The sequence below is a fragment of the Olea europaea genome, chromosome 14 (genome assembly GCF_002742605.1).
Source record: "Olea europaea var. sylvestris chromosome 14, O_europaea_v1, whole genome shotgun sequence".
NCBI classification, from domain to species: domain Eukaryota; kingdom Viridiplantae; phylum Streptophyta; class Magnoliopsida; order Lamiales; family Oleaceae; genus Olea; species Olea europaea.
This window is the reverse complement of record NC_036250.1, coordinates 11,339,034-11,356,566: the sequence shown is the minus strand read 5'-3', so window position 1 is coordinate 11,356,566 and position 17,533 is coordinate 11,339,034. Positions and strand designations below refer to the sequence as shown.

The 17,533-nt window shown below is 36.3% G+C and overlaps 1 protein-coding gene across 2 annotated transcripts; it reads right to left on the bottom strand.

The window, feature by feature from the left end:
* Positions 1-858: 858 nt before the first annotated feature.
* On the bottom strand, positions 859-3,451 carry LOC111409162 (E3 ubiquitin ligase BIG BROTHER-related-like). 2 transcript variants are annotated; one of them, XM_023039135.1, is made up of 7 exons: positions 3,353-3,451; positions 3,024-3,174; positions 2,875-2,927; positions 2,749-2,793; positions 2,552-2,676; positions 1,226-1,334; positions 859-1,032 (listed from the first exon to the last, which is right to left on the bottom strand). In XM_023039135.1, the coding sequence occupies exons 1-7, from the start codon at positions 3,410-3,412 to the stop codon at positions 976-978; spliced, it is 600 nt and encodes a 199-aa protein (XP_022894903.1). In that variant the 5' UTR covers positions 3,413-3,451; the 3' UTR covers positions 859-975. The 2 variants fall into 2 exon arrangements, with proteins under 2 accessions (XP_022894903.1, XP_022894904.1); XM_023039136.1 differs by having other exon boundaries at positions 1,226-1,338; positions 2,556-2,676.
* Between the last annotated feature and the right edge of the window lie 14,082 nt (positions 3,452-17,533).

The following is a 17,533-nucleotide window of genomic DNA, read 5'->3' as shown; positions in this document are numbered from 1 at the left end:
TTGAAATAGAAAATTGTATCACGGATAAAATAAAGCACAGTTTGGCTGCCATTATTTTTCATTAAATTATAATTCATTTTTTTTTTCTTTCTTATCAACCACACATTCTCCAATAAAATAATATTACACATAAATCCAAAAACTTTTCCTCCACTTTTAACCACACATTATCCAAAAAATTAATATTCCTCATTATAATGTGGAATAATAGGGGCCAAACGGGGGTAGGAATCTAAGAACTCTAGATGATAGCCACAATAATCTTTTAAGGGTTTATTTGTCGTTACTTCTCTCACTTATTCAAGAACAATAAAATTTATAATATCTACAAGAAAGAATTTTTGTATAAATCGAACGAAGAAAAAGTGCTTTTACTCGAAGTAATCCACGAAAAAAGATACAATATTTGTATATTTGTTTGCATCTCTTCATAGTGATACACATTTCAAGATTGTTTTTCCTAAAAGAAATTATTTTTCTATATTTAATTATTGAATAATGTATTCTTGATCGTTAAAAAGAAAATTGTATGATTGACTAATTAAATTCGATTTCTATCTCATAAATTTATTTTAGAAAATGATAATTCCTAGATTGTCTGTCAACCAATAAAAAAAAAAAGGAATAAAATGAGGTTCAGCCAGTACACTACAGACTATACGCGAAATAATGAGTCTGTTTGGAAGTGATTTTGAGAATTGATTTTTTGACTGTTAGGAGAAAAGTGGGGTCCACTTGTGAGAGAAGAAGTCAAATATGATGGTTGGAATAATGAAATAACGGTCAAAAAATCAATTTTTTGGATAAAAAAAAGGGCCCAAACAGGCCCAATATGAAATAAATTAAGCAACAAACAAATTTGTACTGAAAGTTTATATAATTAAGCAATTAAATTACTGTATATACACGGCATTAATTTTAGAAATTCACAAAAACCACCACGGGATTCTTTTTCTTTTAATTTTATTTACAGCACTATACATTTTTTGAATTTTTGTCAGATGAGACCTCGTTCCCGCATATTGGGCAAATCTGCAAAGGCAAATAATGTACAAAAAATATCAGCATCTTAATATATAAAAAAATAATAATAATAAAATTGGAATGATCATAAGTGTGAAACTGTTTTATTCTCAATTTTTTTTTTTTTGAAAAAAATGGATCGAGTCGAACTAAATATATGTATTCGAACGAGTTCAAGTCAATAATATGTGTAATTACGTACCTTGTTAATCTGAAGCCACTGAGTTATACAATCTGAGTGATATGGATGATCACAAGGCAGCGCCACAAGCTTTTCTCCTCCTTCGAACTCTACTTGGCATATCACACACCTTTTTTGTTCAAAAATATATATTAATTATGTGAATTTGATACAATCCTTTGTTTTTGTTTTTGGGTAGTAAGTTAAATAGAAAAACTTATAGAAATGTAGGGTTTATTAATTAGGCTCCGTTTGTTTCCCATTTATGTAAAAATGAGATTAAAAATATAGCCGTTATAGGCCCCACACAAAAGATAGAAATTCAAATATGGTGGTTTGATATGATGGATAACGGTCATATTTTTCATTTTAATGAAAAAAGAATGAGAAACAAACAGGGCTTAATATTTTATATGTTTTGTGTGATTTTTCTATGTAGTCATAAATTTAGCATTAAGGTATCAATTCTCCTTCAAGCAATTGTTACTTGTAAGTTTAGATCTCCTCGAAAAAAAATTCCCTCCCTCTATGTAATAACTCAAATGGAAATTTGTTATCTAGGGAATAGGCCTAAACGGGTGGATACTCTATTAATAAAGCTCGTTTGGTAAAAAAATTATATTTGATGCGACTTCTTGTAGAAAAGATTTTAAAGATGTCACTTTAATTAGAGTTTAAAAATTAATTTTTAAAAGAGTTTTATCTTTCGAATGAAATTAAGAGGAAGCCACACTAACCAGCTTCCTTTAAAGAACTTTTATGAATTGATCAAATGGATTCAAAAGAAACTTTTAAATCTCAAACGTTCATTTTGATTTCTCAAAAATCATGTCAAATGGACCATAACTCTCTAAATTAAAGATAACCCATAATAATGTTACCTTCTCGATAGGGTTCTAACCCGCAAACCAATTAGGTCTTGGGATGGCAAATCTTAATACATTGATCGTTGTTTTCGTATCCAATTCACGTGCAGTTTTTACTCTTAACATATCTCTTCACATTGTCGCTCCTATATTTTTTCTAAACCTCATTTAGTGTAACCCAAATCCTATACATTGGCCATATTTTCATTTTTTTTCCTTCTTAAATGCATTTTTTTCATATAATTGTTGTGGGTTTTTTAAAATTAAAATCTAGATATAAAAATAAATGATCCTTGTTTAGTGAAAATTAAAATCAAGATTTTAATCAAAATTAAAAGTTAATAATTAATTCTAATCACTCATTTTAGGGGACCTCCTACTTTTTAATTACAAATTTCATCGATTTCTATCAAAATCTATTAAAAATTTTACTTTAATCTCGATGAAACATGGGCTAATTTGGAGCAATTAGAGTACTCACTTATCAATATTAGTAAGAGAGTTTTGAAGAGATTTCCATGCAAAGGGATGCAAGTGTCCATTAATTTCAGCCTCTGATAATCCCCTGCTCTCTACTCCAACCGATTCTCCTAGAGCAATCAATTCCTGCACAAAGTAAATTTATAATTATACTTAGTTTTTCTGAGCTAATTAATTCTGGTGTTGATACTTATGTACCTCGTATGATAATTCATCTGGATCAACATCATCTTCCTCAATTTCCTGAAAAAAAAAAAGTTTAATTCAAATTATATATATATAATTTCATGAAGATTTTACTTAATATTGTTGAATTCGAGAGACCTGATCGCCATAATTATAGTCCTCCTCATCCTCCCACAAGAACCCTAATTCAGCTGCAAATTAAGATGATAATTTAAAGATAAAATCGATGACCAAAATAAATAATTAAATTCATATATTTAAGAATTAACTAATAATAATGTTATTACGTTGAGTTTGACTGTTAAAGAAATCGCCATCACTCATCATATATTCTTCTTCTTCTTCATCAACCACATTATCATCAGATTCAGAAGTAGAGGTGGCTAACTCATCTTCGTCACTTTCTGCCATTTCTAAAGTAGCAAAATAACTCCTCTCCTGATCATTCCAACATTAATGGTCTTACGTCCGATATATAACCACAATAAATAAATAAAATCTTATTCTCAATAAATTTAGATTTTATTACGCGCATGCTTATCATATTTTCTTTAATTTATTCATACATCTATCGAAAAAACCGAACATGATCGAATCACGAAAATAAGATTAAAACCTGCTCGAAATGGTTCAAGGCAGTGCTTCTTGTAGCTCGTTTCCTCTGTTGGTCGCCCATTTGCTCCCCAGACAATATTATTTATGAAAAGAATTGATAGACGATATATATATAAATATGTATGTATAATTAAGCAGGAAGATGAATGCAAAAGTTTTTAAGTTTCGTGCAAATTAAGTAAAAGTAATCCAAAACCATTTCTTCCTGTTTTCAAGATTCCAAGATCAGCATCTTTTATTTAGCTACGAGGAAAATTGTATTATTGGTCCTCGATTTATTGCCCATGTGGCAAATTTGTCTCTATACTTGCGAAATAGTTATCAATGACGTGTGATCCTTATGAAAGTATGTGTCATTCTAAATTCTAGGTACTGAACTAAGAGTCTGTTCGGTAATAATTTTGAAAATTAATTTTTTGACGTTAGGAGAAAAGTGGGGACCACCTTTTAGAGAAGAAATAAAAAAGTATTGCTGAAATAGTAAAATAACGATCAAAAAATCAATTTTTTAGGGTGAAAATCACTCCAAAATGTTTTGTCAGTTAGAAAATAAAATCTAGCTTCGGATGATTTCATCCATTGAGACTAATTCTACAAATTATGATGAAATATTTATCTAAATTATCATTTTTAAAGAATGAAGACCAACTTGTCAATTGGAAATTAGATTAAGGACTTATAGTGATATTTTTAGTATATTATTAGTTTATTCGTGCCTTTTGAAAGCTGTATTTCTTGTCCCAATCAACTTACAGAGTCTTGCTTTTCTAATTTAAATCCATTTTACTTGTGTCAAAAGGAACTTGGATTAAGTAAAATAATTAATTTCCGAAGAATAAAGGAATTTTAAAAGTAGTTCATCTTTGATTTGCGTATACAATAAGGGAAAAGAAATTAGAGGGAAAAATAGTGAAATAGATTCTAATTTTGAATTTCTCTCTTACCAAATTAATAAAAAGCTTTTTTTCTTTTTCTAAATGAGGATAAGTAAGAAAGGGTGTAATTGAAAAATTAAGCCTTCCCTTGATTATGTAAAGCTAAGTACCTGAGTGAATTTGTTAAATTTCAATGAATTATGTGGTTGAAAGATAAATAAAAGTAGAGGGTTCCATGAAATGTAAGATAAATTTATTTGTTGACTTTCGATAAGCAAAATCAAACGAAGATTAAGTATATTCACACGGACGTTTTAATTATTGTCTTTGTATAACAAAAAGGTTGATAGACATTTAATTACTCGTTCTCAGAAATGCTCACTTTGCAACCAAAGACAAAGTTTAACTTTTTTTTTTTTCGCATGCCAAATCATATTTCAAATAATACACAATTTGTCGAACTCTTTGAGAAATTGCAATTTTGTTTTGAAAATACATGGACAAACAAGATCATTCACATAATATTATCTCTATAAATACTGGCAAAGGCGATTGTATAGCATCAAATCATACGAATCTTGACAAAATAATAGTACCATTTTATGTTTGGTGGATTGCTTGGATGATAATATACATTAGATGGATTGCTTGAATCATGTCAATATGGGGTTTTACATTAGGTTTTGGATAAATCAACTTGTACATAATTTTATGTACATAAACCCTTATGTACATAAAATTATGTACACCGAACACAACACATAAGTCTTAGGCAGGGCTACAAAATATAAAAAATAAAAAATAAAAATTTAATTAAAAAATCCTTTTTTTTATAAATTCTTTTAATTAAAAAAATTATTTTATTAACTTATAAATTTTATAGTTTTCACTTTGCAGGAGAAAAATACAAATTTAGCAATACAAATTACAATCAACCCATTAAAATAATCATATAAAGTAAACTTTCATTGCTCAAATGTTTGACGTTTAGCTGCCACTACTGAACGAAATGTAATTCCCAATAGCAAATCGATAGTCATCTTTTGCTCTGCTTATTTCTACCCAAATCATCTCTTTCGATAAGACTCAAATTCTCATTCAAACTATTTTTTCATTGTTCCTCTTTTATTTCTTGTTTTTGAATTTATTATATACTTGTAAGTTGTGGTTTGAATAAAAAAATGACTGTTTATGTGCCTAGATGATTAATGAATTTATTTGTGGTTTGAAAAGAACGAAAGACAGCATCTTGACTATGCGAAAATGTTCAAATTTCCTAACTAATACTACTACATTCTACTTTCCTAAAGTAATTAGAGAATGAAATTTATCAATTCCCAATAAGTTTGAACTATATCAATCTTTATACATATAATCATACCCTATCCAGTCCCTATTTTTCATCTCACTAACAAGACGAAAGGAGTTTAAACCAAATTATAGCAATGGAAAGTGACTCTGCCTTTAATAACCACTATGTGACAATGTGAAAGCAAACAAAAAAAGTAAATAAAAAGGAAGAAATATGTATTCATTCTATTAATATCTTTTAGCAATCAAATTTGAAAACAATTTATTCATGGGTTTTATGGGAAATATGAATATAATTTAAAATTTAATATTATTAGTTCTCGTTTAAACGTATACGTTAACTTGTTTTAAATATATTACTATAATGTTGATAGGTAAATCGCGGATTAAACCGAACCAAACCGCAAATTATGGTTTGGTTTGATTTGGTTTAAAAAATAAAATGATTTGATTTGGTTCCAAAAAATTCAAAATCGCGTGAACTAGTTTAAATTGAAAATATAGCATAAAACCGCTCAAACCAAACCTCATTCACCCCCTAACCTTTGGCGTATATTTCTAATCGAGTTTGCATGAGGGCATAAGGGGACGCGACCATATAATGACTCCACCTCCATTATCTCCAGATTCAACTTACAGCTTTATCATACTGCCCCTTGGAAATCTAGCATTGAGAATATTAGTTTTAGGGCTTAGAACATTCTAGAAATTCGGCCAAGTTCAAATCTAGCCGATGGATTGGAACAATCTCAACCCTTCACTTGATTGTATCTGCCTATATATACGTGGTTTTGTAGTTGTATAGGAAAAGATATAATTTTCGGTTTTTATGGAGATAAATACAGTTTTAGTTGTCTTAATCACTCTTTCGTTGCTTAGCAAAGATTATATTTCACCACACTAGTTATATTACCATTTAAACTTTAATATCTTGAGATTTGTTCTTGTTGACACATAAAAATTCAGCCCAAATCGAACGGTCCAAGGAATGAAGCCCAATTGGAGGATCCCCAAATCAGATAGCCGAAAGAACGAAGCCCAATCAGATAATTCAAGATGAATGCCCAAATAGGGAGGCCCAAGAACGCGGTAACATCATCGCCCAAGTTTGCAGGTCGCCCAGAATCTGAGCGAATGGAGTGCCATGCAGTCGGCCAGAGCTGTTACTCTATTTTCGCCCAAACCTTCGAATCGCCCAAGGTTTTAGCAAACATGAAGTGTTATGGTTATCAAGAAGTGCAGTTATCAAAGCAGTTATTAAAGTAGCCCTATTACGTTCCACGATTCAAGAAACTTAATTGAAGACGGTTGAACGACAAAGAGTAATGGCAGCAGTTAGAAAAGGTAGTTTCATGAAAAGTTGGCCATTACGAGGAAAGTGGGCAGTTATAGAACGATCCAACAGTTTTTAGACAGTTGATCACAAAGAGATCATCGAGGGAGTATAAAAGGAAGGAAGGACATAGAGCAAAGGGACCGAATCAAAAAATTCTTGAACAGAGAACATGTAATTTTAAATTTCTTAACTTAAATTTAAACACTTCTTTCAGTAACTCGTGTGCTTGCGCCACTTGGAGGCAGTTGATCACAAAGAGTTTTTAGGCAGTTGATCACAAAGAGATCATCGAGGGAGTATAAAAGGAAGGAAGGACATAGAGCAAAGGGACCGAATCAAAAAATTCTTGAACAGAGAACATGTAATTTTAAATTTCTTAACTTAAATTTAAACACTTCTTTCAGTAACTCGTGTGCTTGCGCCACTTGGAGGCATTTTGTTTTTAATTTCCGATTATAAAGTCACCGCCAATAAAGAACACCCCTTTTTGGGACTTTGTCTCAAGAGGTTTGTCCCTTACACAATTGTCTGATCCCTTTTAATTGTTAGCGACTAACACGCACGAAACAATTTGGCACGCTCAGTGGGACAATGGTGTTTGGTGTTGAAAATACAAAAGGTGAAACAATATGTCTCAGAGATTCGATAAGGAAGCAGCAAGTCAGGGAGGAATCCAGTCTGTGATCAAGCGATATGAGGAGCAGCATGCCTCTCCACGAACAGATGGACGAAATTACAGCAGTAACAGTCGTTACGAACCAATGACAGAGTTGAGTTCTCGAACCATGCGTGCATTACTTGGAGAACTCACACAAGATGTCGTTGAACAGGTAAATCTTCGAAGTATTCATAAGATGGAAAGATTTACCCAAAACGGGAATGCACATTATGACAACATGGCCAAACAACTAAACACTTTGAACGAAACAATGAATAAGTTAGTAGGCCAAATATGTCAACCGGTTATACCTTTTGCAAATCACTTTCAAATTAGGACAATTGTGAGACATAATCCCTCAGTCCTAAATTCGAATCAAGGGTTAGAACCACTTTTTGGTCCCTCTACTTCAAACTAAGGGGGTGTTACAGTGCCAAATCAGAACAATGGTAGTGGTACGCCCAACTTGGGGGGGTAATCCAAATATAAGAGATAATGTCCTAAACAATGGACAGAATACCCCGCATGTTAATGAGGGAATAGATATTCAGGCTAATGGTAATGGCCCTAATCATGGTAACTTTGTTTTCAATCAAGGACCAAACATCAGGCCTCATGCAAATCAACCGGTTAACCAATCTGTAGGAATTTCATATGACCCCAACGTCATGTTGAGGAATCAGATTATGGAAATCGTACAAGATCAGATGGCTTTTGGGGTGCGTCCCGTCATTAGGCCGACTTACACAAAGCCATATCCTGATTGGGTAGACCAAGCATATTCATGGCCTAGAGGGTATAAAGTACCAGAATTCTCACTCTTTACCGGTTTAGGAGAGGTGTCTACTCTAGAACACATAGGGCGATTCACATTGCAAAGTGGTGATGTAACCGATTACCATAAAATGAGGCTTTTCCCTAGTTCATTAACAGGAGTAGCTTTCTCCTGGTTCATCAACTTGCCAGTGAACTCTGTTCAAACATGGCAACAATTGGAACAGTTATTCCACGCTCAGTTTTATAAAATTGAGTCTGAAGTCACTTGGCTGATTCGGCGAATCTACGTCAAATGCCAAACGAATGGGCAGAAAGTTTTCTCCAAAGGTTTAAGACAGCAAGAAGCAAGTATTTTGTACCTCTGCCCGAAAAAGAATTTGTCAAAATCGCTCAAGGTTGTTTGAGCTTTGATTTAAAAAAGAAATTCCAAGACAAGAAATTTACTGATCTTTTCCAGTTGAGTGCGAATGTGATTAGGTATGAACGACTGATAAGAGAGGAAGAACAGATGAAAAATTCTAGTAAATGGACTTATTACAAAGACACAAATTTTGACGTTCATACCATCAGCGACGAGTCATACGATCAGGCCGAAATGTGTTTGGTCGAATTGGTCAAAAGAGATATGTATACTTGTCCTATAATGGCTAAGTCTACACCATCGGGCAAAGATGAGCCCATAAAATATGGAAACATAAAGGCTAGAACGTTCTCGTTCGATGTTACCAAAGCTGACCTTATATTTGATAAATTATATAGGGATAAGCAGATAAAGCTGAGCGATAAGCATAAATTGCCAAACCCTGAACAAATTAAGGGTAAAAAATATTGTAAGTGGCGTAATGCATGGTCACATTTGACTAACAATTGCTTGGTTTTTCGCCATGTATTGTAGGATGCCATTGAATCAGGACGAATTACGTTCGATGATAAGAAGAAGATGGCAGTAGATGAAATTCCTTTTCCACAGCCACTTGGAGTGAACATGGTGACGTCTGATTTCAAAAACAAGTTGCCAAAATTCAAGTTGGTCATAGATGATGGAGAAGATGACCCTAGACCACATCCTAGTGTTTTTGAACGAATCAAGGGAAAAAAACTAGAAAAGGACGAAGACGTCCTGTGTGCAAGATGTAAAAGAGAAGTGAGTGGGAACACGGAGAAACCAGGGATATGGCAGCATCCCCATCGCCCTACTTTCTTCCCAAATATTTAGCCTAATAGAGGGCGAGGTACATCATTCTATAGAGGACCGTCTTTTGAGAGACAGTTCAGGCCAGCAGATAATGGGAGAACATTCAGGCCGCAACCTCGCTGGCCAAATGTATGGCATTCGTTCCAGTACAATGCAGGAAGGGCAATACCCTTCGATGAGATGACTAGAACCCAACAAAGGCATTTCCAACGAAACTATGGACGAATGATGAGGCAGCAACAGGGAGTGCCACATCCTAAAGCGCCTAAACTACTCAAGATAGCCAATGAAAATGTTCTCAAGGATAGTGAAGAAACCGGTACAGATGAATCAATGAAAGAGCTGTCAGAAACTTCTTCTGGGAGATCAAAGTTTGAGCGGGACAGAAGGGATGGAGAAGATCCAGATCAGCCCCTTACTATCCAGTTCAGTACGTTACCTCCTGTCGTGGCCAATAATTACTTACTGGCCAATGAATTCAAGAATAAAGAAAAAGAAGAAGAAGAAATGGAGGACAACGAAGGAGAGGCTAGCGTGCTGAAATGTGAAGAAGGCCAGACTTCTAGAGAGGCCTACAATGATGAAGAAGACGACGGGATGACAGACATTGAAGAAGAAATCGACCTAGAAGCAGAAGGAAGAAGGAGAGGAGTATCGCGCAATACTCTGTTGAAGCAACTACATCGAGAGGGAGTTCGTGAAGTAGACTTGTTGGGAGAACCATCTAGGCGTCCTTTCGATTTCTACGTACTGTACGGGACGCCCAAAAGGAAGAAAAGAGTGTCTCGCTCTGAAAAGTATGGATCACCCCCAAGAATAATGCCCCATCCCACAGGTTGGGTAACTGATGAGGAAGCATTAGAAAACAGTAAGAAAGAAATTCAGGAGACAGAGGCTCAGCGCGATATGTTACATGTCGATTTATCATAGGGAGATATTCGACAGAAAACAAGCAGGAAGTAGATATAGAAGCTGCCGAAAAGGTTATTTTTAAACGGCCAGCCATGAAATTGACTAAACACTTGAGGCCATTGTACGTTAAAGCTCTAGTTAACGGCATCCCTGTGGCAAAAGTGCTTGTCGACAATGGAGCAGCTATAAACACCATTCCATCTAGGATGATGAGGAAGTTCCCAAAGACAGAGGGTTACATGATTCCTACAGAAGTCATCCTTATGAGTTTTAATGGAGGAGTAACTTCAACTAAGGGAGTTATGCCATTGGACATAACTATAGGGACGACTACTAGGACCACAGTCTTCTTTGTAGTAGATGATCCTACTAGTTACAATGTGTTACTAGGAAGAGATTGGATGCACGGAAGTCGCTGTATACCCTCATCGCTCCATCAATGCCTGATCTTTTGGAATAACAAAGGCGAAGCAGAGGTGGTACAGGCCGATCATAAGCCTTTTGTCGCAGAAGCAAACTCGGTGGAAAAGTTCATGTACGAAGGAAACTATGGACCTGTCAGGGTAGTACAAGATGGGAAAGAAACTCAAGTTGTCGCGCAAAGCGAAGAGCCATTTTCAGTGGACGCACTCACTGAAATGTTCAGACAGATGAGGCCAAATATCGTAGCCCTAGAAGAGCCGGTAATTGGCAAAAGAATAATCAAGGAGTCTTGAATGGATTCTAAGTTACAAAAGCAAATGTCCGATATTCAGGCCTTCAAAGCCAGACTAATGTCTTTCAATAAGGAATGCAATGAAAAGGCGAAAGAAGAGACAGCCCTGAAAGCGCTGAAGGACAAATTAGCAGTGTTCGAGTTAGAACAAAGCATTGGCTGAGAAGTCAACAAGGTGGACTGTTTAGAAGAAGAAGTACTTACAAGGGAACTGGATGATGAAGTGACGCGGATCATTAAACCTGGATACGCTCAAGCACAAGACCCTCTTATCAAAGTAAATATTGGCAATGAAGGAGAAGATCGTCCAACATTCATCAGTCAGGTGCTTGATCAAGAGGTTAGTGATAAATTAATCGCTTTGTTAAAGGAGTATAAAGATTGTTTTGCTTGGGAATATGAACAAATGCCTGGTTTAGATAGAGACTTGGTGGAACATAGGTTACCAACTAAGCCTAATTTTAAACCTCATAGGCAGCCTCCTAGACGTTTTGCTCCTAATGTACTCCCTGAAATTAAGAAAGAGATAGAGCGACTATTGAAAGCAGGTTTTATTAGAACAGCCAGATATGTCAAATGGTTGTCCAATATCGTACCAGTACTAAAAAAGAATGGTAAACTAAGGGTGTGTATAAACTTTAGGAATTTAAACATAGCTACACCCAAAGATGAGTATCCAATGCCCATGGTGGATTCTTTAGTAGACTCGACTGCCAGACATGTCATGTATTCTTTCATGGATAGGTATTCAGGATACAATCAAATTTATATAGTTGAAGAAGACATACACAAAACTGCCTTTAGGTGCCCTGGGTCTCTAGGATGTTTTGAATGGGTGGTTATGCCTTTCGGCCTAAAAAATGCAGGGGCAACTTATCAAAGGGCAATGAATTTAATCTTTCATGATATGATAGGCAAGTTTGTTGAAGTGTATGTAGATGACATAGTAGTCAAGTCCATTAAAGAAGAGGACCATTTTGAACAGTTAAGATGTTCGTTTGAGCGAATGAAGCAATATAAGCTAAAGTTGAATCCCTTGAAATGTGCATTTGGTGTTAATGCAGGAAATTTTCTTGGTTTCTTAGTACACAAGAGAGGGATTGAACTTGATAAAAATAAAGCGAAGGCCATTTTATAGGCCAAACCACCTAGCAACAAAAAAGAATTGCAAAGGTTTCTAGGCCAAGTAAACTTTTTAAGACGCTTTATTTCTAACTGTGCAGGGTGAACTAAAGTCTTTTCGCCGCTCTTAAAGCTGAAAAATCAGGACGAATTCGTCTGGAAAGAAGAACATCGAAAGGCTTTTGAAAGCCTGAAGACATATTTATCAAGCCCACCAGTGTTGGTGTCACCAATCCAAGGACGGCCAATGAAAGTGTACGTATCGACTGAAAAAGAATCAATAGCTAGAATGGTCGTACAAGAAGATCAATTTGGTGAAGAAATGACAATTTATTACTTAAGTAGACGGTTAACGAAATGTGAACGTAATTACTGTGCTATCGAAAAATTATGTCTTGCATTGTATTTCACATGTACAAAATTAAGGGCTTATTTACAGCCCGTAACCGTTTATTTAATTTCTAAAGTAAACTTAGTTAAGTATATGTTCTCGCGCCCTATTTTACACCAAAGGGTAGGCCTTTGGACATTAGTTTTATCAGAATTCGAGATACAATATATACATCAAAAGGCAGTCAAAAATCAGGCTTTGGCTAACTTTCTAGCCGATCATCCATACCTTGACATGCGTGAAGAAATTGAATTAGAGATCAATTCATTCAAGCTAAAACCTTGGGTGTTGTATTTCGATGGCTCAAAAACCTCCAAAGGTGCAGGAGTAGGAGTAGCATTGATTAATCCTTTAGGGATTTACTACAAGTTCGTGCTCACTTTAGACAGGATGTGCACCAACAATCAGGCCGAATATGAAGCCTTAATCGTAGTCCTAGAACTAATGATAGAAATGGGAGTAAAAAATGTGATCATTAGGGCGATTCTCAATTGGTAATTCATCAATTGATTGGTGATTTTAAATGCCAAAGTGATTCCATTATAAGTCAATATGAGATTGCCCAAGAATTGTTAGAAGAATTCGACCAAGTAGAATTTCAATGCGTTAATAGGATATATAACGACGTGGCAAATGAGTTGGCCTAAATGGCCTTAGGGTACTCAAAGGTTTTGAATTGGAAGTTTACTTGTGAGTATGAAACCATATTGCCCGTGACCCAAAGAAGGGTGAGAAGGATTGAACTTCACTGCATACAAGATGGAGATGCAATGGATTGGAGAATAGAGATTAAAAGGTTCCTTAAAGAACCTAATGGAGGGATTAGTAGGAAAATGAAACTACGTTTGCCGAACTATACACTAATAAATGAAGAGTTGTTTAAGAAACGCTTTGATGGTGTATTGCTAAAATGTGTAAGTCTGCAAGAAGCCAGAACGATCATGGCTGAGGTGCACGAAGAGATATGTAGAGCTCATCAAGCTGGCCAAAGGATGAGATGGTTAATTATTAGGAGTAGATATTTTTGGCCAAAGATGGGAGAATTATGCGTTCAGTAGGCAAAGAGTTGTTTAGCATGCCAAAAGCATGGTCCAATACAAAGGGCGTCAGCACGAGAGATGGCACCTATTATTAAACATTGGCCGTTCAAGGGTTGGGCGATAGACCTGATAGGGAAGATTTATCCCCCATCGTCCAAGCAACATACTTTTGTTATAGTTGCAACCGACTATTTCACCAAGTGGGTAGAGGCAGTACATTTGAAAGAGATCACCCAAAAGAATGTCATAGAGTTTATCCGTGATCACATCATTTATAGGTTTGGAATTCCACAAACGTTGATGGTAGATCACGGAACGTCTTTGAATGGGGATCAAGTGAACAAATTTTTGAGCGAATTTGGGGTTAAATTAGTAAACTTCACACCATATTACGCTCAATCCAACGGACAAGCAGAATCTTCTAATAAGATTCTAAAAAATATCTCAGAAAGATGATAGATGAAAATACCAAAAATTGGCACGAATGTCTGAACAATGCCTTATGGGCTTATAGAACATCACCTCGATCAAGTACCAAAGTTACTCCTTTCCAACTTACTTATGGACAGGAGGCCGTTTTGCCTATAGAAATCAACGTGCAATCGATTAGAGTGTACTTGCAACATAAGTTAAATGATGATGAGTATACCGAATCACTAGTTCAAAATTTATTGGGGTTGAACGAATTAAAGTTGGACATCTTAGATAGATTGCAAGTTAAAAAATAAAGAATGGCTAAGTTTTATAACAAAAAAGTCATAGCCAAGTCGTTCAGCCTGGGTGAACTAGTTTGAAAGACGATACTTCCTTTGGATAACAAGGATCCAAAGTACGGGAAGTGGTCGCCCAATTGGGAAGGACCATACAAAATAAACAGTGTGTTGCCAAATGGAGCGTATCATTTGGAAGATTTAGATGACACCAAGCACGTGAGATTCATTAACGGCAAATATTTGAAAAAATATGTTCCTTCTTTATGGGAATGTGAACAGATAAAAGCATAATCAAAATATGTCGAACGATTAAGGATAACAAAGTCAGAGTGAAATACGTTCAAATAAAGTCTTTTATTATCAGACGTTCATTACAAAGATGCAAAAATACAAATAATGGATGCTTTACAAACTACAATTAAAAGTAAGCTAATCTCCCGGTCGATCGCCGAGTAAGAGGGTGAACTGGCCTCGCACCGCCTTCCTAAATGCATCACTGCAATGGCGGGATCGCCGAGTAAGAGGGTGGACTGGCCTCGCACCGCCTTCCTAAATGCATCGCTGCAATGGTGGGCAAAAAGGCTGAGAAGCACTCTCAGCAAGCAAGGTGGCTCGCAAGCATCCCAAAAATTGTCTTCTATTATCGAACTCCTTGTAAAGGACAAAGAGACGATGGGAAGAACTTTGATGGGAAAAACTTTGCTGCTGGCCAAAAAATATTTCCTATACCTCCCATACCAAAGATGACATCAAGGCAAATAGTAAAATGGGCGAACCAAACAATCCATTTTTATAGAAGACGAAGGTTTTGGATTGATTTTCAGAATGCCAAGCAATGACAGCAAATTGGTTTCGAAGAAGAAAATGAAGATGAAGATGGAAGATGGAAAGTACGAAGCATACGTACATTTATAGGGGGGTGGAGATGAAGGGACAGAATATGAACAGCCACATTCTGCCTAGTAAATGGAATTAAGTAGCCCAAAGTCTTGGGAAAAGATGTGGAAATATCAAGAGAAAATGTGCAAAATTTTTAGCACAAAGCAGTTAAATGCTTGAAGAATTGGCGATTAAAAGACAAACGTCAAATAAATGCACAAGAAGTTAACATATATGTTCAATAATGATGAACAAGGTTACAAAGGGAAAGTCAAATGCGAAATTACAAAAAGAAAAGTTAAGGCGTTATATGTCTTAATTACAATCCACCCCATACTGAACGAATTCGTTCCCTAAGTTTTTCCCAACCCTCGTTCTGCCGAGAGGAAATGATGTTCAATTCGGCCACGATATCATCATCAACTTCCAACTTCTTGTACTGCTCGACCAAAGACTTAGTTCGCTCAATTCCTTGGGAGGCGTTGCACTTTTTAGCAGCCATTCTCACCTTGCAGTCGTCCATTTTTGCTTGAAGTTCCTTCATCTGAACAGCCAAACTAACCATCAAAGAGTCTTCAATCATGACTTCGGAAGATATTTCTTTCAACTCGTCTTCAGCCTTGTTGATCTCCAGACGCAAAGACTCTTTTTCAGATACGGCGCGAAGATATTGAGTATTTTTGACCTTTAGCTCAGCATTCTTGGCCAGCAAGGAGAGGACCTCGGAATGGATAACTTTCAACGTCGCTTTAAAATCGGAAGAAAGATTGAGCGACGGAAGTGTCAGTGCTTGCTCCAACTTCACATTCAAATGCTCAAGCTTATCCTTGTGTCTGGCAGTACTAGCATTACCAATGTCCATATCCATGAAGGATACGTACTCAAATATCGACTGCTTGAGGAATTTCAAATCTTCCTCTGAAGAAGTAGCAGGATGACCAGATGGAGTAGGGCAAGATGTCTTGACTTGCCCCCAGGAAGTGAACAAGTTTTGGATGGAACGCACAATCTTGTCAGCATCCTGCAAAGAAAATTGCCAATATTGAAGATTCTCACTACAACGAACAAGATGGAAATAAAAGTAAAGCAAAGATTACCTCATCAATAATCGTGGAAGATGGCATATCCTCAGCCAAGTCTGCCACCTGTGATTCCACCATTTATGAGGACTTTCCCTTGTCTGAGCGAGAAGATGTTGCCAGAACGGGCAGACTCATAGGAGCATCCGCAAAACTCAAAAGCAACAAATCAGAAACCAAAAGCACAAGAAAAGGTAAAGCATCAAAAAACTGAATTACCTTCTGCTTCGATGTTTGGGGGGTTGACGCCCTGGAAAGAAGGTGGCTCATCCATTGGTTGTGATGATGATTCTGGGACTGAAGATGTCTCTTTAAGCGTAGTCCCTTCATCAGCTGGTTTGGATGAAGCAGATGGAGTAGGAGCTGCCAATACCAAAGCCTTTAAAGGAGAGGCTGAACTTTTCTGAGAAATCCAAATAAATCATCAGCACACAGAAAAGTTTCAAGTATGGAAAAGTATGCTTGTGAGAAAACCAATTTAATCACCTTCCTCCGGATGATAAGAGGGGTATCATCATCATCATCAATATCATCCTCCAGAATGGGAGATGCTGAGACTGGCCGTTTGTGGCTTGGGGCACTCTTGGCTGCAGTAGGCTTGGCAGGGAGAGAAGAAGATGGACGAGCAGACTGTTTAGCGCGACGAGGAGGAGAAGGACTCCGGATGGATAAAGGAGTGACTAAAACAGGATGAGGAAAAGAAATGCTCGACTGGTCGAGTGAATGAAATGCACGATTGGCATCAGTCGCAAACAATCTGCGCTTCACTGACGGCCAGAGCTGTTCAAAAAGGGGATGGATGACGTGGCTAGAATTGAAGGGGGCTAATGAAAAATAGCTTGTTAAGAGAAGATTGCGAGCATTTATAACCTCTGTCTCTGCCTTATTAATAATATGGAAGCGGTCAATCAAGTTCCTTGAATAGCAAGGAGGAACATGCCAAGTTTGGCCGAAACCAAGTTGGCGAGCAAAAAATTGGGGAGCATATATTTCTACCCCTGCCTTGGCATTGTTCCCAGTTAAAATATCATAAAATAACTCCCTCCTGGTTAAAAACTGGATCCAAATGAGTAGAGAGATGCTCGCGCTGTCTATAGTGGAGGGAGGATGCACATAGTTTGGAGTCAAAAAGGGAGGAAAAGGAAAGAAGGAAGGGATTGAATCCAAAGAACAAAAGAA